General features: G+C 34.7%; 2 protein-coding genes across 2 annotated transcripts; both read right to left on the reverse strand.

The window, feature by feature from the left end:
- Positions 1–1,808: 1,808 nt before the first annotated feature.
- Positions 1,809–3,474, reverse strand: LOC136975048 (uncharacterized). Its single transcript, XM_067270040.1, has 4 exons — positions 2,907–3,474; positions 2,214–2,282; positions 2,015–2,104; positions 1,809–1,951 (listed from the first exon to the last, which is right to left on the reverse strand). Exons 1-4 carry the CDS (start codon positions 3,321–3,323, stop codon positions 1,862–1,864), a joined length of 666 nt encoding a protein of 221 aa, XP_067126141.1. The 5' UTR covers positions 3,324–3,474; the 3' UTR covers positions 1,809–1,861.
- Positions 3,475–11,769: 8,295 nt separating this feature from the next.
- Rrp4 (exosome complex component Rrp4) lies at positions 11,770–21,159 on the reverse strand. The gene is made up of 8 exons (XM_067270041.1): positions 20,831–21,159; positions 19,722–19,823; positions 19,218–19,353; positions 17,562–17,627; positions 16,693–16,761; positions 16,426–16,602; positions 16,220–16,348; positions 11,770–12,125 (listed from the first exon to the last, which is right to left on the reverse strand). Exons 1-8 carry the CDS (start codon positions 20,950–20,952, stop codon positions 12,036–12,038), a joined length of 891 nt encoding a protein of 296 aa, XP_067126142.1. The 5' UTR covers positions 20,953–21,159; the 3' UTR covers positions 11,770–12,035.
- Positions 21,160–22,352: the final 1,193 nt, after the last annotated feature.

Below are 22,352 nucleotides of genomic sequence, written 5' to 3' on the forward strand. Positions count from 1 at the left end.
CACGAGGTTATAATATTTAAATGGAGCGGCAGCTCTGTTGCTACTACCGGCGTATTTGAAGCAAGAAGTGGCTTTATGTAAAACACATTTCCCTTATTAACTATGTATTAAAATACATAGTTAATAAGGGTTACAAAAGTTTAACATCATATTTACACTGGGGCAAACAGCAAATAGGGAGATTATTATAATAAACAAAAAATTCGTTTTCACAACTTTTCGCAGAAATCAAATTTAAAAAGTATGAAGTTCGAAGTTAAAGATTGGGGAGAAGGTATAACGAAGTCGATGATTATCTGCTCAGCAGTTGAACAAAAGGTTACTCAGTTTAGGCTGTGAGGCCAGGAACACACATGCGTAAAATTCGGCGTAAAATCTAGCGTAAAACAGAAAGCATAAAAATTTTTCTGAAATTTTGGCTGAAACAGAACTGAAAATAGAGTAGAGCATGTCTCTACTGTTTACGCCGTAAAATTTTTACGCCAAAATTCCTCCAATAAAGAGAAGTCTTTTCTGTGACGTCAAAGTAGACACGTGCTTTTTATTCTAACAATGGCGGCAATGAGGGTTAACCCTACAATTGTGACGGTCTCGAAAAAACAAAAAATAAATGAAATAGAGGAGTTTATTGAATCCATTCGACCGCATCAGTGTCATGTATAAAGCCACTGCATTTAAACAACGTTTATGGATGGCTATAGGTGCAAAATTTCAAACAACAGGTAGCTCTAGTAGAATTGATTTATAGGCTTAGTATTTAGATTACACGTTTTTTATTTGAATTCGGAATACAAGTGTATTAATTTAAATTTTCTATATTATAGCAGAGGAAGCGGAAAAAAATGGAAGGTACAAAGGAATAGATATATGACAAGAAAAAATTAATAAAATTAGCACTGCTGGTGGCAGTGGTGTTTCCTATTCGGTCAGAATTTTTACGTATGTGTGTTCTGGCATAAAAGCGTAAAACAGAAACTGAACTGAAAGCTGATTTCTGATTCAGTTTTCTGCCACACAATTTTACGCATGTGTGTTCGTGGCCTGACTGTTACTTGTCCTACTGTATAGAAAAAAGGCACTTTTAAAAAGATATTACAGTACTTTAGGTTTATTACTGTTTTCGTTATTACTTTTAAAATTTCAGTAATTCACAAACATACTTCCAACTTTTTACAAAGCAATGTTAGATTTATTCAAGCAATTCTTTTACATTTCTTGTAATCACAGGCAAGGAACACACATGCGTAAAATTGTGTGGCAGAAAACTGAATCAGAAATCAGTTTTCGGTTCAGTTTCTGTTTTACGCTTTTATGCCAGAACACACATACGAAGTATTTTGTAGACATATTATATTTTTCATTTACTACAATGTATTCTTATTTATGATGTTTTCAAGAGCATATTTTAATCTAAGTTATAATTAAATTCGCGTGTATCAAATACAATATATTAATTTTAGCTAATAAATAAGTGTTTTAATTTAGAAAATTAATTTTAACTTAAAACGTCTAAAGATTTGAATACAACGTAGGATAATCTATTGTATATCAATGATGTCAGTCAATCCAAAAATATGTAAAATGATCAAATTCAAATGTTAACAAAAGAAAACAAACAAATTAGCCATATTCTAGAACTGTACAAAAATCGTTAGGACATATAGTACAGATTATGAAATACAGTATTTTTTTATAGCGAGTGTTCATAAGATTAGACATTTTTTAATTATAACGGATGCAGAAAATGCAAAATTCTTATGTGCGGTAGAATAATCTTGTTAAATTAAAACTAGAAAATCTCTAGATTAATTTTAATTATTTTATAATGTAAAAAAAAAAATCTTCGTCTAGAAACATATTTCTAGAACTTTATTCGAGAATTGCTGCAACGTTTTGTTGGCTTTTGTAGATTAGAAACAATGGAAAATGAAGATTCTAATGCTTTGGCCATCTGCAATTTAGTAAATTGATAAATTTTATATTAAAATTACTAAAATTTTTAATAAAATTGTACCTTTACTGGAGTTTTTCGAGTAAAGACAAAGAAATTGCCACAACTTATTCCGAGCGAACTCCCTTTAAATTGCTTCATGAAATTTAATATCTACATAATAATAATATTTGTTAGATAGATGAAATTAATCGTGTTTTTTACCTTTACCTTAAATATGTTTACTATTATTGATATATGATTGGAAGTCTACGTTTATTACCTTTAACTTTTTAGTGATGCAAATTTGCAGATAACTGAATTTTCGGATTTCTTGAAACGATCCGTATGCCTAAACGTTAAAATATCGATATTAAAAATCAATTTATTTAAAAGGCGAACAACTTTTGTTATAAAAAAAAGCAAAAGTTTAGTCTACAATATATGATCTATTATCTATTTCTATAGACACGTGCACGTTAAAACGTTAATTTTTTTAAAAATACGTTCGAATTTAGTTACATCCGAAGACGGCCTATTCTATTAGGTCGAAAATGTGTCTTTTCTTTTGTCCTTTCACACGCACATAAGGAAAATAACAGTCCATCTTTTATTTGAGGCTACTCGTCTGTCTCAATATGTAAAACGTTAAAAAGTCCTTCTGGCGATGGCACAATATTAAAATATAAGTACAATTCAATAAAAAAAATCTGCCAGGGCAAGCGAAAAGACACATTCTTGTGTATTGTATATTTAAGAATTTTCTTAAATTTTGTAAATTTTTAAAAATCTTTGTCCTGGTAATAATTAAATTTTTGCTTTAGGTTGGATATTGATCGAAATAAAACGTTTTATTCCAGCAATATCATCTTTCTTTCAGTACACATCTTACAATTAGCATATTCATTTTCAACTATTTGTTTAACAAAAGAAAAACATTTTAAAACTAAGTTTTAAAGATAAAATGTGTAGATACAGCAGAAGAAAGGGTAGAGATCGTAAAGATGAAATAAAGCCACGCAGTTACGCCGATAACTAATAAACAAATAACTATTAAAGCATACACGATGCTCCATTTTCTGACTATATTGATGATACTCAATGAAAGAGCGTAGAACCAAATTATTGCATTATATATCAAAAATAATGAATCTTCAGAATAATCATTCAGATGTTGAATCTGTTCTGTTAATTCTGTGTGCTTTATAATTATTAATTCCAATTTTTTGTATACGAGGGGATCATTTTTAACATGTTCTAACTCTTCAGATAATGCCAAGAAACGACGTTTAGTAGTAATCAGAATTAAGAAAAATGTCGAGATAATAACAATAGCATAACCATACATGAGACAATAGTTGGTTACCATAAAGGTGGTACAGATAAGAGCCATTGTTTCTCCTTCTACTTTACTAATTTTAAAATATCTTTTTGTAATTACATGATACGATTGAATGACGACAAAGAAAATAATAATTATCGTTTGTATATTCAGGAAAGCTCTGATGAATCTTTCAATTATTTTTTTCTCTCCGACATAACTCGTTCGTTTTAATGATAAAATAAGAAACTAACGTAAAATGTATAATGAATGTATATCCTACTAAGATTATTTTATCTTCCGAAAATTTGTTAAACCACGATCCGCAGGGCATTCCGATGTTGCTGTTACGGAATAGCATTATAAGAATATGCATTATGGGTTTGATCCACAATATACATTCTAATATTGTTGAGTAAATTTTGAATGTTTCGGTTGATCTTACACTTAAATGAGCACACGTTTCGAAACAATCGATTCCATAAAATCGAATGATTTCGCCCAAAGGACTGATTGCGCATGAAAAACAGATTACCTTTCGTTCATCCATTCGGATATATTTTTACTATTTCGTTGATCTTACAAGTATTGTTTGTTTCTGGTTAAAGAATAACATTAGTAATAGCGACTGCAATCTCGATTCAGATTGTCCTCTGATGTTTTATAACATTCTTTGTCAAGAAATTAAAATATTGCTTCTTATATAAAAGATTTAATTCATTACTTTGATGTATGTTCAATAAGCAATGTGATCAATAATGTTTTAATTATTCAAACATTGATATGCTGAAAGTAAATTGGCAAAAAATGAATTCCTAAAATCATAAATTTCAAAATATGATTTTGTTCTATATACATTACTTAATGTTATATCGATTTTTATAATAATGAAATAAGCTGTTAGGCCTACATAATGAGGGTAAAATATGTGCTTTAGCTCAACGCATTAATTTAACAATTAATGCACTGAGGTAAGAGGTAATAATCTATGCTATAACATTACTTAGCGAGTATGAATAAATAAATGAACTATCATAATTTTAAAATGATTATGACAAATATGGTTTTAATTGACAAAAAATTTTTATGACATAACATATAATTATATCTTAATTATAAGCCGTTTTTTCTTTCTAGCGGGTCTTACATTTTAGCGCTGTATCTGATGTCTAAGAAATTTTCAAAATATCGCGAAGAATTTTCGAAGTGTGCATATAGATAATTAGTTTCAATAAATGCGTTAATTTACGTTGTAAATGATATCAGAATTTTCTGGCAACTTACTTTAATTTACTGAGAAAAAAACATGTGTTCTAATTTTCTTCTAATGGTGTAAAGCAGTGATTCTCAAAGTGGGGGTCGTGAAAAATATTTGGGGGGTCGCTGAAAAATTGATGCCAGATCGATTTTTTTTCAAATATTTTATAAATTTACTATTGATTCGTGTTTAGAAATAATAGAAATAAAAAATATATAAAATAATTTTTACTTAAATAAATTGCGCATGTAAATAATAAAAACAATATAAATATTTAAATACGAGCCTAAATATAATATTCGTAAATTTTTGCGCTATTGGGGAATCCTCCGAGTTCCACTCTCCGCCTAAACTATGATAGAACAGCGTTGTCATTTGGAACGGTGTTCGCTAGCAGCGTTGCATCTGTAGGCAAGTCGAGCTAGAAATACAGTAGAGCGTCGTTATCCGAAAACCGATCAACCGAAAGCGTTTCAGTAGGCAAATTCAAATTTCCGCTAGTGCTGTGGCGTTGCAATATTTGGCTGTCTTGGGATACTCCGATATTATTTTAGTTGATATGCGTTTTTAGCTGGCAACACTGGCGCGACCATGAGAGTGTACTTAAGGACGCACCAGTATTTGAATGAGGACGCCTCCGGCCGTTCTCCCATTGGCCCTACTACCTGGCCTCCTCGCGCCGTGCCGAAACGCTTTTGGCGAAGTTACGTACCAATACGGCGCCCCTGCATTCTTTTCTTCACTCACGTCATCTTAGTAGCTCCCCGGACTGCCAGCACTGTGGGCGGGAAGAAACCCCCGACCACTTTTGGCTGGTGTGTCCGGCGTACAACGGGGCCCGTCGGGAGTTGGGCCAGGCCCTCTCCCTGGACCTGCACTTGACTCGGCATCTCAACCAACTCTATTGGCCAAACGCGGGCATAGACCCGCGCCACCACATCTTCGCCCTCGAGCGGTATATTAACAAGACCGGCCGCTTCACCTAGTCACCAGGCGGCGCATCGGAAGAAAAGCCGATAACGGCTATACCTTCCAGTATAAACCCACAAACAAGAAGAAGATGATGAACGAGGACGCCTTTCATTGTCTCCGCCTTGAATTTGGTTATTTGCGTTTCCAGCCCGCTGCCCTAGCACGTTTTCGACGGCTAGAAAGGTTTAGTTTTTTCCGTGATAGTCAGTGCAGGTAGGAGTTTTTTTTTTTTTTTTTTCTTGGCTTTCACTCAGCATGGTCTTGCAGGCCTCGGGAGAGGAGCCGACACCGCCGGCCGCGGTGCAGAGCCCCGTCCACGCTGATTTTCGGTTCTTTTCTCCGCTCTCAGAGCTGGACAAACTTAGATCCATTTCGTCCAGATTTTCCCCCAGACCATCTTTATACCGTCTTGGAAGGACATGATCCCCTCCATCGCCTACGTCCGGCAGAATTGCACGCGGCGCTCCAACCGCACTTCCCCCACCCAGACCTACTCACAGACGTCAGATACTCCCGAGGGGGATTTCTCATCCTGAAGACACGGGACTCCCATACCGCTGAGGCGGCTCATCAAATCGACACCCTCGCCGGATCCCCTGTCCGCAGTCGACTGGCCCCGGACTCAGCCCTCACGGCATACCTCCTCTGGGGGTTCGACCCCTCAATAACAGTACAGGAGATATACGAGGCCCTCACAGCGGCCGATCACCCGGTCATCGAAATTCGCCGTTTCACGCGAACTGAGGACACCATTACCCTCACAAGTCCCACCGTCTACGTGTCGGTGGCCAGAGTTGTCCCGATTGACTACATGACAATATATTATCAGCGCTACCCATGTACGCGTTACATCCCCCGGCCGCACATGTGTGGACGTTGTCTATCCTTCGGTCACTCCGCCCGTACTTGCCGGGGACGCCGCCGCTGTCCCAACTGCGGGGCTGACCACGACCCAACTAACTGCACAACCACTGACAGAGGGTGCACGCGCTGTGGGGGGAAACACAGCGTCGACTCCCCTAACTGCTCAATCTTTCACCATGAAGCACACCTTCTAAAATTCAGTGCCCTACAGCGCGTTTCATATGTCGAGGCAATGCGAACCCGACGCAGCCCTCCCCGCACCTTCGCTCAGGCGGCAACCGCCGCCACCAAAAATGTGCAAGAGGTTGGTGGCCAGCCTCCTCGTCGGGATCGCGATACAACCGGCTCCCCCTATGGCATGCAGGAGGACCTTACGACCCTTCTACACTGAGTTAGTCAACTCGAGTCTACCGTGGCAGCTCTCCGAGCAGAGATACGGAACCTTTGTCAAACTGCCCGCCCACGATCACAAACGCCCATCTCGACATCGCCCCCACCTGACCGACCTCTAGGTCCGGAACAGGCAACGGCCACACCAATACCAAACAAACGTCCTTCCCTCACGGCAGAAACAACAGCTGACACACAACGAAGCAAAAAGAAGAAAGGGACTAAACACAACCAACCAACCACAACAACGACGCCCGACACGGACAACCCGTGGTCGGACATGGAATCCCAATCGGCTCCAGGTCCATCCCATGCCCCTTCCCACAAGGACCTCAATACGCCCACACCAGCTGAGTCTGCGAAACTCCGTCGTCGCCAGCAAAAGACACAACATTCAAATGGCTATTTCTCCGAACAACCAACACACTCTCCGTTTCATACAGTGGAACGCGCGGGGGGTTCGATCGAAACGCGACCTCCTCCTAACCGCAGAGTGGTACCGTGATGCTGATATTATCATCATCCAGGAGACCTTCCTGACGCCAGATATACCCATCTCACTACCGGGGTACACTCTGTTTCGGGCAGACCGCACCACGGCCAGGGAGGCGGGCTACTTACAGCTATAGCCCACCGTTGGCCTGTCCGGTACCGCTCGCAAAACCCCACCATCCAGGGCCTCGAATACCAAGAAGCACTGATCTATGTTACGGGGACGCCCCTCTCCGTCATCAACGCTTATGCCCTGCACGGGGACCTTACCGAGGACATACTAGATACCAGTGGCGTGCCGTGACATTTGATGATAGGGAAGCTGTGTTTCTGTAAGAAGCCGACTTTCGGGGGCGATCAATTAATTGCGCGTCAGGGCCCGTTCGTATTCGTTTGTCCGATAAGCCAGTAAAAACGTATACTTCTTTAAATGTATTTTTAATAGATTATCCGACGTACTTAATAAATAAGAAAGTTCAATATAATTACCTCCGTTATTAGATTCAATAAATTCCCTACGCCCTCTAAATGCCAATTCTCGCTTTGAGAAAAAACATATAACATCTATTAATTTAGATATATCTATTAATCGTAATTATCTCGTTATAATTTTCAATATTTCTTTTATATTGTCTACCAATGTTAAATTCTATTCCCTTTTGATTTCCAAATTGCTTCAATTTTACGAAAGAATCGTCATTCGTCATAAATTTTATCGTCAAAATGTCGAAATTTTTTTGTCGACGTATTTATATTTAATTTAGGCATTGGTCTTTCTCTTTTAATAATGTTTTCTTTTTCATTATACGGTCTCGAGCCAAAACTTTTTTAAAATAAATTTTTGAATCACTAGCCACGATATAAGGGCTAAAATTAAAATTATAAAAAAAACTTACTTGGTAAAACAAAATGTGTGATGAATATACATATCTAGTACAAAAAATTCTTCAATTGTATGAATATACTTTTAAAGAAACTTATAATTAAATATAACTTTGGGAAGAAACGTACATAAAAATAACAAAATATTCTTTTCTTTTTAAATCTTAAAACAATCCACTTACAAGTTAGTGAAATACTGTAGCTCCCTACCAGTGGCTAATGAATGGAATCAGAGATGGTCCAGGTAGGTGTGTGCGTGCCAAATCCCGAGGGTGCCGATACCGGTCAATGTCAAATGCCTCTTTTGTCGCATCACTAGTATATATCAAAGGACGCCACAGGGTTGTTGTAGATTTTAAACGTTTCTCACCATAGCTGTAAAAATCTAAATATGTTAAACTTAACAGATTGTCTGTTGTTCGTTTTCTAACTAATTGGTTTTAGGACCGAGTGTTCGCGGAAATTTCCAAAATTTACAACTTTTTGGTCACTCTCGTTGAACTGGAAAAATTTCTGTCTTTATTACATCTAATATTATGAAGAGATCAGACCCCACTGTACTCGGCAAGAGATTGGTTCAGTTAAGCTTCTGTTTAATAATCAGGTTTACGAAGAAAAACTTCGTACTTGCAGACTTTGTACTTGTTTGTATCCTTGCCCAATTTGCACAACCTGGCATAATGCAGTTATTGAAGCTACTGGGCATAGTTAAAATTAAGACAGCATTGGCACAATTATTCCATATATTACAGGTTCTGACAAGTAAAGAATTTTCAGAGTCCTGTCACAAATACATGTTGATTATTGACAATCTGTGACATGCCATAACAAGCAAAAATTTAAAAAACTAATAAGCGGGCTTAAAATTAATAAATACAAACGTATTCTGACAGTTTATGAGTTAATTATACTTTCTATTTGCAAAATTTCCTCAACCTTAACACACAAAAAAGCAAACTTTTAAGATATTTGCAGGATTTCCCGGGATGAGAAGAATTTCCCAGGTTAAAAAACAGCCGGGATCCCGTTTGAGAAACCCTAATGTTTACATAGCAACTCTAAAGCAACTGGCAAATTGTTTTGTTGCATTGTGTTGTTACATGTCTGTTAATGTAAATATTCCATAATTTTTTGTGCCTGCCAATTCATGACGTGTCATTTTCTTGTCTAATAGTGTGAAAATCCATCTGTAATCGCAGTTTTACGCCCATTGTAACTAAGTGTTTCTGTTGATGCATTGATGCATTATCAAGTTAATTAACTTTTTATTAGTCAGGCGATTAAAAGATGATTTGACTAAATGAATTTATTTTTTTTTTTATTTATGAAGAAAATAGAAGAAAATTTTCTAAAGTTCTTGCAACCGTTTCATTCCAAATGTACTGATGATACATTTTGTTAATGTAGTTACATGGGAAATAATGTTGTTTTTGTTGACCTTGCAAATTATTTTTCAAGATCAACAGAAAGGTCCCATCGTTAACTTCCATGTCTTCCCTACATGAACAAAATTAATATATTTTTAGTAGTTTTGGGTCCAAGCGACTTTTGACTCACGTTTTAATTTCTGCAATGTATCTTTAAAAATATAGATGAGGAACTGTACACTAGTGGCTATTGTCACCTTCAAAGTACAGTAGAGAGTCGTTAATCCGAATCAATTGGAAACTGGGGTTGTTCGGATTAGTGATTTGTTCGGATAACTGATTATGTACGAAAAAATATATTAACCTGTCCGATGTTCAAATTTTTCTCCGTTGCGTGTCTCTTCGTGTTGAATTTTTCTCTGTCGCGTGTCGTTTCGTGTTGAATTTTCGTCGATTTTAAGCCTAACGAAAATTTTTATAATAATAATCGAGGCTATCGTATCGTTAAAAATTATTTCTTTATTTTGTACAAACAAAATAAATATATTGAAAAATATAAAAACATGAAAATTATACTATAGAAGTAAATCTAGTATCAAAAACATTTGATTCAGCACGACACTGTCCGACTGAAAATTGTTCGGATAACCGGCTGAAAATTGTTCGGATAACCGGCGATTCGGATTAACGACTCTCTACTGTATATACATATTATGTTTATTTATTTATTAACATAATGAAGGTAATGCCATAAGGCACAGAAAACTTCCCTCACATATAACAGTAATAAAATCCTCTGAAAATTAAAAATAGTAGTAAACTATTATTTTCCTCTTAATCCTATAATATCTTCATTTACACTATTCTATTCACCTGGTGTCCTTTGGGCCCCATTAAATTAGTCTTTTTTTTTTTTTTGTTGCTATTGTGTGTACTGAAAAAGATATAAGTCAAGAATACTGTAACTGTTATAACAATATGACTAGATGTTATAATCAATGTTTATCTAATAATTTTTTTATTTTATTATGGAATGAAACACTGGAATAATATTTTTCATATTTATTTCACAAATAAAAAACGTATATAACAACTCCTTGGATGAGAACATTTGTAATCTGGATTACTCATACTGCAAAAAAAAGAATTTAAGTTATCTGAATAAGGATAAACTACAACAGTTCATCCTCTATTTGGACATTTCTCATTTTTATATTGTATGTTTATGATTTATAACATTTTACTGCCTCAGACAATTTGTAATATATGATTGACATAAACAGGTAACAGGAATAATAAAACGTTCAAAAAAAAAAATTCGTGTCAAGTCATACATGTGATTTACACAGTGGGGTCCCAGTTGACTGAATAGTGAATTTTAGAAAACCATTGCCATTGCTAAGAAGCTAACAAAATATTGCAAATACTATTCTCCCATTTCTGCATTCCTTATGAAAGAGATCACAAAAAATCAGACATTACACGTGGCAATTAATGTTGAATACCTGTGGGGTCCAAATAGACTCTGGGTATCCATCATAGAATTATTTGAAAGCTGGAATTTTATTTGTGGAAGTATAAACCAGTCACATTCTTTCCTTTCTTTTCTTAGCAACTTGAAAAGTAATTTTCAAACAATTTAATATTGAACAGAGATTAACATGCTTAAAAAAAGGTGTTGAAAAGTGATTCTGATGATAGTAAATCAAACTATGGTTGTGCCCTTTTGATCTTCATAGCATATGCCAATGGTGCAGAAACTATGCGGTGACTCTTTCTTTTTCTATATAAAAATTGACACATTTGTACTGACTCTAAAGAAAAGAAACTAATATGTGAACTTAAATATTATTTTAAGGTAATATTACTTAAAATGTAATACAACTTTTCAATGCCATTTTGTTTTCTTGAATAGTGGATCTGTCAGTGGCCTGGACCTTTATTGTTCTAAGAAAACTTGTGCATATTATAAATTAAACTTAATCTATTCCGTAAAGTTCACAATGACGATGTTAGTAATAATTAATTAATAATTATATAGTGACAACATCGATATCAATAAATTATAAATGAGACATATTTTTATCATAATTACTTTTGTCAATGCACATTCGGTATCAAGTATGCTATATTGGAGTTGTTTTGCAATTATATAACGCGTCTTTCCTGTTAAGCTATCTAATGAAATTTTGAACTGAATAGCCATAGAACTAACATCTTTAGTAATTAGTTTTACTCTACATTTTAACATTCTTAATGGTTATCAATGGCAGTGGAAAATCATTAAAAAAAGTTTAGTTTGATAATAAAAGGGCATGTTTTTATTCAATCATTTTACAATTAAATATCAATTTTGATTGTAAAATGTAATACACTTATACAAGACTTTTCTTGTACATGGATTATTAATTTTACAGCCAATATAAAGAGTACGGAAAAAAGTGGATAGACTGAGTAACAAAAATTAAATTAATTAAACAGACAATTTTTTCAGAATAAACAATGAGTGACATTATAAATCTGTTTTCTCTTTGTTTGTTGTTTTTCTGTCGTGTTGAATCAGTTTATAAACGAAATCTCTTTATCTAAACGAAACTTTACTTTAGCTGCAATATCTTTTTCATTTTCTGGTTTTAAAATATGTTTTATCTAAAGAAGATAAAATATAGTTTTGTTTTTATTATGATTTATATAAATTAAAGCAAAAGACATTTATACAGGATGATTACAAAAGAATATTCCAACTTTGAAAGGCTATATTTACAAAACAACAAAACTTACACATTTGGTTGACCATCATTTCAAACATCACATTGTAAAGTTTTATTTAGTTACCATTACTTCATAAATGTTCATTGTGACTGCTATTAGAAATACAAACAATACCTAATCGATAATCAAACTCATTCCACACTGTTTGCAGTATGTCTGGTGTTAACGGTTTGGATGGCTGCAGTTATTCTCATTTTGAGTTCACTGTCAGCCGGCAGTGGAGGAACAAACATGATCCTTTATGTAATCCCATAAAAAAATTGCAATGGGTTAGATCAGGGCTTCTTGGGGGTCAGTGATGAAGAGCCTGGTTCCAAACTGCTCCGTGACCAAGCTATCGCTGCAGTAATGTATCTGCAAACAGATAAGTGCCAATGGGGTGCCGCTCCGTCATGTTGAAAAATGAAGTCCCGAGTTTCTTGTAGCTGTGAAAACAACCAATTAATGAGCATATCCAAGTAAGAAACTCCAGTAACAGTGGCCTCGTGAAAAACCAATGGGCCGAAAACTGTGTTTGGATACAGCACAAAACAACCTTGGAGGAATCACACTCATGTTTGACAATTTTACAAAGATTTTCAAGATTCCAAGTCTGCATTTGACATTGTGACAGTTAACCTGACCACAGTTATGAAAAGTCGCTTCATCACTAAAAAGAAGCTTAGACAAAAAAAGGTATCATCTTCCTCGATCTGATTAAGAACAAACTCACAAAATTCAATTCTCTTTTCTTAATCACATTCATTAAGGACCTGTAATAGCTGTAATCTGTATGGTTTGAAATGCAATCACTTTCTCAACACTTTCCAAACCATTGTTTGAGGAATTTGCAGTTCTTTGCTAAAGTAACATAAAAAACACCTTTCACCAGTCCAGCATAACGTTTTCGATCGTTTTAAGCGATCTTCTTCAGTTGTTCTACCAATGAATCGAACAAGAAATTTGAATTTACGAAAAACAAAAATTCAAAATGCGGCTATACATTTAACAGTAACTCGCAAATCCGTTCTTAACAGAATTACAATAAACATAAAAATAAAATAACAGGTATAAACAAACTAATTAAAAATCAACGAAAAGTATATACTAAGTAAATATTATAGCAATTAATTAAAAATGCCGTCTATGAAGATGTAAAGGTTAAGCCAATTTATCATAGAAAGACTTCCAGGCCAAGGACAACCCGTCGGCATCCCTATGATTGATGCACTGTGTGGTCATCTGCGCCTTGTGAATTTCTATTTTTTCCAGGTGTCTCACTGCCCGCGTGGATCTTGTAGCCCTTATAATCGCTGCCTGATCCCAGAAAACTGTGATATCTTGCTGTTTAGCAAACGCAGCAAGGACCGTACTGTCAATGTTTTTAAAGGTCGGATGCTACTACACTGGATTGAACTAAAAACTTACTTAAAGCCTGTTACCGGTGCGCTTCACTTAAAAAACCGTTACGAACGTTTTCGAACTATTAAGTTCTTCCTCAGGTAACTAACGACCGTTAATCGAATGCAATTCGAATAAAATCCTACTGGAATACGCTTCCGAATTCCATCGCTTGGATCGGTGACGTCATCCAGGCATGCGCTCCTTTACCGGCTGTTTACTATCTTAAGTTCTTGTTTACGAGTGCTTGCCATGCAGTTGAGAGGGCGATTTCGTCTTTGTTGTTGATGCAGTTATCTTCTGTGAGAGTAGCCATATATATGCAAAGAGCTTCTAGCCATCTAAGATGGTGTACGCATTGAGTTGTGCGAATTACTTTGGCTTGATTGAGTAAAGGTTCTATTTCCGGATCCGAGGCATAGATAGCTAGAGCGGTGGTGGACCTCGCGTGTAAAATATCACTTGCGTGTTCTTTTAGTCTTACTTCTAGGGAGCGCTTCGTGGATCCTACATAGACCAGGCTTCTGTCAGTTCTGTGGTCCATAATCGGGATGGAGTATACCCCCGGAAGTCGTTCCTTGTTGGAAGTGTCTTTACCGTTCCGTAATATATCCGAAATTGTAGCGCATCTTCTATAGGCAATGCGGATATTCTTTTTCTTAGCTATTGTTCTGTATATTGCTTTAAGGTATGGATTGTATGTGACCGGTATGAAACTAGTTGTAACTTCCTTGTGTAGCTGGTTCGGTTGTAGTTCTTGGCGTTGGTGTTTGCGGACCAATTTACGTGTAATCCCTTGGTAGCCGTGATTCTCGGCTATGCGTTCTATACGTTTCAGTTCGGCCTGGAGGGAGCTCTGGGAGGACGAGTGTGTATGTGCCCTCTTAATTAAAGCGTTAAAGGCTGCCGTTTTATAGTATGGCGGGTCGCAGGATCCTACCGGTATATAGAGATGTTCCGCCTCTGGTTTATGGTAGACTTCCGTGTGGATGGTTGTTTGGTCAAATTTGATGTTGATGTTGTTTGGTCAAATTTGATGATAATTAAGAGGGCACATACACACTCGTCCTCCCAGAGCTCCCTCCAGGCCGAACTGAAACGTATAGAACGCATAGCCGAGAATCACGGCTACCAAGGGATTACACGTAAATTGGTCCGCAAACACCAACGCCAAGAACTACAACCGAACCAGCTACACAAGGAAGTTACAACTAGTTTCATACCGGTCACATACAATCCATACCTTAAAGCAATATACAGAACAATAGCTAAGAAAAAGAATATCCGCATTGCCTATAGAAGATGCGCTACAATTTCGGATATATTACGGAACGGTAAAGACACTTCCAACAAGGAACGACTTCCGGGGGTATACTCCATCCCGATTATGGACCACAGAACTGACAGAAGCCTGGTCTATGTAGGATCCACGAAGCGCTCCCTAGAAGTAAGACTAAAAGAACACGCAAGTGATATTTTACACGCGAGGTCCACCACCGCTCTAGCTATCTATGCCTCGGATCCGGAAATAGAACCTTTACTCAATCAAGCCAAAGTAATTCGCACAACTCAATGCGTACACCATCTTAGATGGCTAGAAGCTCTTTGCATATATATGGCTACTCTCACAGAAGATAACTGCATCAACAACAAAGACGAAATCGCCCTCTCAACTGCATGGCAAGCACTCGTAAACAAGAACTTAAGATAGTAAACAGCCGGTAAAGGAGCGCATGCCTGGATGACGTCACCGATCCAAGCGATGGAATTCGGAAGCGTATTCCAGTAGGATTTTATTCGAATTGCATTCGATTAACGGTCGTTAGTTACCTGAGGAAGAACTTAATAGTTCGAAAACGTTCGTAACGGTTTTTTAAGTGAAGCGCACCGGTAACAGGCTTTAAGTAAGTTTTTAGTCAATGTTTTTATTCACTGAGTATTTATGCTCATCGACCCATCAATCAATAGCTGAAGAAGATTGCTTAAAACGATCAAACACATTTTTAAGGTATTAAATGTTGTGCTGGACTGGTGAAAGGTGTTGTTTTATGTTACTTTATTTAATTGGTTCCAGTAAGCATTTGTTTGTTCTTGGCTAGCTCGTCAAGTTGATTTTCTTGGAATGTGAACAAATGCTTGCTGAATCCATTGCACATTTTCTTCAGACATAGTCAGCTGTCCAGAGCCTTTGCCTTTGCAAATGCACCTTTTTTCACTAAACTGACGAAACCAACATAGGATACTCCACTTGTCGGGAGGTTTAATTCTGTATTTACAATGAAACACACATTGAACGGTCATAACCGATTCAGTTTTAGCAAACTCACCAACACAGAATGCCTTCCGTTGTGTGGTATTGCCATTTTGGCACAAACTAACAACACACTCTCATAGCGTGACGAAGGGCACTCATAGTGACATCTTTCTACAAGCAACTGAAAGTTCAGAACGTTTCCTACACAATGATTTGTGAAACGGTGCTATAAGTTCTTTGGTTGTGGAGATATAGCCTTTCAACCTTCGGAGATAGCCATTTCAATATTCTTCTATAATCACCCTATATAATACAAGTCAATTTAATATAAGCTTACTTGGTATTTTAATGATTCTTCAAAAGCATATTGTATGCTTGTATCAAATAGCATCAACTTCCAATTTGCCAGAGCCATGACACAATTTCTCAATCTGGCTATTGTCTCTCGATCACTTCTTGATATTTGCTACAAGAAAGTATGTAAATGTCTTTATTCAAATAAATAATTAGATTAACATTAATGTGTTGAAAAACTTCCATTACCTCTAAACATTGTGCATAACCACCTGAATGTTCAACATCTTCATTGATGACTGGAGAAATCCATATATAACCATTATTACCTAAGATAATATGAGCTCCACAAGGCAAATTGTGAAAATGAGTTTTCCTTCTTTTTACTAGTGTTGGGCAAACACGTACTAAAGTTCCTTGATTTAACTGATAATATTTTAAAATATTATTTATTAATAAAATTAAAATAATAAAGTTAAACATTGTTATTAATAAAATGTGAAATATAGAATTTACCTTTCCATATTTTAAACTACGAGTATGCAAAGATAAAGAACCATCTGAAAATATGGATTGCACTTCAGCCTGATAAACAATTAAGTTTGAATAAAAATATTTATTGAAAAAAGATTTTACACACGGCTTTTGACCGACATGACTTATGTTCGTTGGAGGCTCTTGAAATTTACATAGGGCACAAAGGGAGGTTGCATTAACTCCGACTATATTCAGAAAGTATTATTTAAAATGCCACAAAGTATAACGATAATTTTTGATGTGTAATTAGGTTAGCTTTAGGCATTGTAAAGGAAACAATTTTCCTTATCGAACATCGTTTATATGTTAAACATCGGGCTAAGTTTTACAACACCATATATTATATTATTAATGAATTTATTTATAGCTTTATTTAAAAAATAATTTATTTATATGTTGTAATACGTAACGATCTTTGTATTGAACATCGGTTAAATGTTTAAAAATTAGAACACAGCTATGTTCGAAAGCTAAAACTTTTCAAAAGATAGAACTGTTTTTTCTGTTTTGTGCATTTTTCCTGACGAGGGCCTCCAAAAGACGGCCGAAAACATTCGAGCATTAAAGTTACTTGTTCATTTACTGCTGGAATTAGCATTTAGGTGTGAATTTTGTTGGTTTAGTATATAGTTGCAGTTTATGTGTGCCAGTTTTTTATGTCCGATTTTTAAAATCTTTTTATATTTTGTTATAGTAAGTATATATGGTGTTTGTCTGTGTTAGTGTCAATTGTCAATAGTTCCAGATTATTTTTGGTAAATTAGTATAAAACAGATACTGCAAACTTATTGTATGGAAATTTACTATAAAAATTATTTAAAATTTATTATAAAATAAAAAAAGGATACACTTATGAGGTCACCTTTTGTTAAAAATTGTTTCATCATCAATTCATCATCAGCAGTTTTTCTCCTCTTTCAAAATAAGGAAAACAAATGCAAAATTAATGATAGAAAACTTTCATTACTTCAATTAATTTTATATCTGAAATGAAAAACTTAGCACATGCATCTTCAATGATATATTTAGACCCAAGAAATTTCTTTATTAGAATGATAATAACATGATTCACTATTTTAAATTGTATTTCAAATATTTATAAACTAGCCAAAAATGCCTGGTGTTGCTCAGGAACTCGGGGAGAGAGTCGAGTTATCATTGTTATAAGGTAACATATGTTTCCTGCAGAGCGGCAGAGGGTAACTATGCAAATCAGTCAAAGGATTTGACAATTTGTAGGGGATGAAATCAGGGGAAAGGAATGAGAGTCCAAGTTTTAAAGTAGAATATATTTTTTGAAGAATTATAGAGAGTAATGATACAAAATTTGTCTAGATCACTCAAAAGGTTTAAGAGTTGAGGTAGAGGGATGAAATCAGAGGAGTTAAGGATCTTAGTTTTATGATGGTCCATATTTTCCAAAACCAAATAGATAAGATAATAAATTTAAAAAACCCACCAGCTAGTGAAGGGAATTGACTTTGAACAGAACAGACCAACAATGATACAACGATGTAAATCAAATCCTATGGTATAAACGTCTTTCTCGTGCATTTTCCTTTTTTAATATGAAAACAGTATACACAGTAGCCTATATTCATCTGGAAGGAATAAACTTTCCAATAGCAAAAGAATTTTAAAAATTGGTTTAGTAGCTTTGGAGATTACCTCCAAACAAACAAACATTAGCATAGACACAGTATATAAATATTTAAATTTACATAAACTTTCATACAAGACTGTGTATAGCAGGAGTTGTGGGGTCAGAATTGGAATCCAAAGCAATTTTCAGTGAAGTTGAAGTTAGTACATTTTGTATTATTCTGACTCTAGTCTCAACATAATCTTAAGAAAATACTATTTTAACACTTTTCTACCATGTGAGCTGCCTTCAATCTCACTTAGGACACTGAATGTTGTGTCAAGCCAGGCAGTTTTGAAATAATTCTTTGTAACTTTGATCTCATTATCTTAAAATGTCTATAAATAAACCGATTTTCTGCAAGATTGCCAGCATATCAAATAAGTAATATAAGACAATTCAAATTCAATATTTCTACGACCAACGGCTTCGGTAAAAAACTAGCCGTCGACGATTTCGACATCTTCAAACAAGAGTCGACAACGAGACAGTCACAGATGCATTCTAATTTGAATTCGTTCTCACCCCATTTTGCTTAGAAATGAAACAATAAACACGATAAATTAGTGATAAATGACAGTAAACACATTTGTAAACAAATTCAATTTGTTTGCTTTTTGGATATGTAAAGTTAAGAAATAAAAGTAAAAACTAACTTTACAGAAAATATTTGATCATATAAATTGATTTTATTAAGTAATTAACATTTATTTTATATTCTTCAGTTTTCTAAAATCATTATAAAACTTTCAGTAAAATATTAACACTAGTGCTTTTGACCTATATTGTAACTGTTATAATAATTTTGTAAAATGTAAATAAATTCTAATTTATTTCAAAAACAAAACTAAAATTATCTTACAAGTTCACCTCCCGGAAGATTTACAGACGATAACAATAGAATTGAATCCAACTTAGAATTTGTTTCTACTTTCCAACGTTTTTGTTGAACTTCTCTTATCCTGCCAACAATAACATCACCGACTTCTCCAATATATCTGAAATATAAGGATTCTTATCGATGCTTTGTATTATTTGCCGAAACATCTCTCCTGCTATCATCATCCGCATTTTTTTAAAATACTTGTCTACTCGGGCTTTTTTTTTTTACTAGGACTTGTAACAAATGTGTTCCCTCTCTTTAATATAACAGCTCCAAGCAGACAAGTTATACTCAACATATAAAATAAAGGACTAGAAGCACGTATCTTAATATACTAATAAATGAATTTTAAATTGATTAAAAAAAAGTCAGATGTAAAAAAAAATGTTAATTTATAGCAACAAATTTATAAAAAAACTTGATAATATAAATTATTTTAATTCGTGTTGAAGTTTCTTATTTTTAAATTGAAAAATTGCAAACCTTGTCTTTAAAGGTTTCACACTTATCAGTTTATTAACCCTTTCGGCAATACCAGCAACAGAAGCAAATATCTTATCGTCTCTAACGTAAGTTCCGTGTCCACTGAAAATTAAACGTTAAAATAATTATTTCATTAAATTAAATTAAATATATAATATTAAGAAAATATACATTTTTCGACCGAAGGTCTAAGTCGAGTAATTTTCAAATCAATATTAAATATGTAAATACGTGGGGGTTAGACGAGTCAAATTCCTAAAACGTTAAGAAAATAAACGAGGGGGTCGCAGAGGAGACGAGAGAGAATAGGAGAGGGAGACGAGTAAGGGGAAACGACGGTTAAAAAAGGTGCGAGGAGGACTAAAGACGATTCCAGACACTAGAATATTATTGTCATTTCTATTTCTATTATTATTCCTACAAATATATCAAGTTATATTTCAAAATCAAATAATTTAAGGTTCTAACAACTTAATCCCAATGACTTTTAAGCAATAAAGTGTAATGAAAACACTTGGTTTCATAATCAATTTTTATTGTATTTCAAAAAACTAATAAAGTTAGACTATTTAGACTAATAAAGAATACGTAATATATATTAAATTCTGTTAAAATTTATTAAATTAAGCAAATCGATCGTAAGTAATTTTTTTTTAATACCAATCAATTCGGCGTGTCAAATTACATCTAGATATTTCTACATCTATTCGTTAATATTAAAACCTTTTTCTTTTAGCTGGATATCTTTTGATTCAGTCTAACCCCGAGGTTCGGTCATTGAGGACCGAATTTAATTGTTTCCTTTATAATTATTCATTCACAAATATCTGAAACAGGAATGAATATTTGACTTCTTTTTTTGTTGACAGTTGACATGCAAAATTTATTATTTTTTGTAAAAACACATTTTTTTTCTTTAAAATTTCTTCTTGCTGATGATATTTCATGGATTTACAAAATGAAAACAAGTAAATAAATAAAAATAAAAGTTTTCTAGAAATCATTGTGAATATAAACAAACCTTATAAACAAACTAAATTTTAAATAAATATATATACAGTATATGTATATATTAAACAATGAGTATATAATAAATTAATAAACACTACCTCATAAATCCTAAACCATTTTCTACAACAACATTCCCAGGTGTTAATAAATGCTTAGATTCGGTGGTAAATGAACTTTCATCTTTCTCTCTTTCACTCATTAATCTCACGTCGATTTCCATTTCCTCAAAATCACGTGCAATCCGATTTAAAAACAATCAATCACGTGTATTAATGTTAAGAACTCCCCGGTTAATTATAAAGCAACCGAAAACGCAAGTTTATCTGAATATAAACTGTTCTGAAGATTCTAGCTTTTGTTTTTACTCACCGAGTGAATCAAAGAAGATAAACATGTTTTCTACGCCGCTATAATACACGTGCTTGGGAATGTCGTGTCTACGTCACCACTCGTCGTGTTGCCAGATTTTGAATTTCTGAATTCTTTATTAACGGCTTTAAAATTCTTGGTCCCAGTTTTTTAATTTTTATATTTTTTAGAAAATTAATACACACACTGGCCATGATGATAATAAAAATATTCTATATTCGTTCTATAAATTTGTGTATCAAAATAAAAGTAAATAATCAATACAGGTATACTTCGACTTACGTCGGTAATTGGTTCCAGGAGAGGCGACGTAAGTCGAATAGTTTCGACTTACGTCGTAACTAAACGCCAATAATGAGCACTTAAAGGCCGCTAAATAAGACGACAACACAGAAACACAGATGTTTTCATGTTTTGTTTTATACGATTTATGATGATTGTATTAACATTTACATTAACATTGTATTAATATTTTAATATGATTTTATGTGCTTTTAACGCTTTTCTAGTGATATTACGACTTCAATGTTTATGGCGGACGGATTTAAAGTCGAATAAACTAACGTAAACTTGATTTTTATTTTTCCATATACTTTTTTGACAAACGACGTAAAATCGGGAACGACGTAACTCGAGAGGGACGTAAGTCGAGGTATACCTGTATTCATGCCTGTGCATTTTAACAGTTGTATCTTATAATTTTTCCTCCTAAATTTCTGTTCAATTTTTAAGGCCGATGCCCACGAATATAACGCGACATTTGACATTTGTCGTTTCTGGAAATTTTCCTGCGCTTCACCGCTGGTAGTAGGTAGCGCCAGACTTTGCTGCTTGTAATTTCATATTTCTTTCCTTTCCTTTCTTGTTTGTTTGATATGATTTCTTTTGTAAAAATATTATTTATCTATTTAGTTTTTTGCCGAGAGGAGGCGCAAACGGGTGGTGGTCAGTGACGTAGCGAACATAATTGGCGCCCTCTCCCCCTCCAGAAACACACATAATAATATAATATATAGAATTTACTCTTAATAAGAATACAAATAATAATAGAATGTAGTACCTACCTTAAAATATCTATAATATATTACGAATAGTTACTACTACCTTCATGCCCTCCCCTCGCTACGCTACTGGTGGTGGTGATGGTCTGCTGAAGGCAGGAAAGACGAGAGACGTCCTACCGAATTTCGACAGGCACGAGAATTGCAGTCAATACTGGCGTTGCTGTGCAGTGACATCTACAGTGGCTAG

The sequence above is a fragment of the Centruroides vittatus genome, unplaced genomic scaffold (assembly GCF_030686945.1).
Source record: "Centruroides vittatus isolate TY-2023 unplaced genomic scaffold, ASM3068694v2 contig_361, whole genome shotgun sequence".
Taxonomy (NCBI): domain Eukaryota; kingdom Metazoa; phylum Arthropoda; class Arachnida; order Scorpiones; family Buthidae; genus Centruroides; species Centruroides vittatus.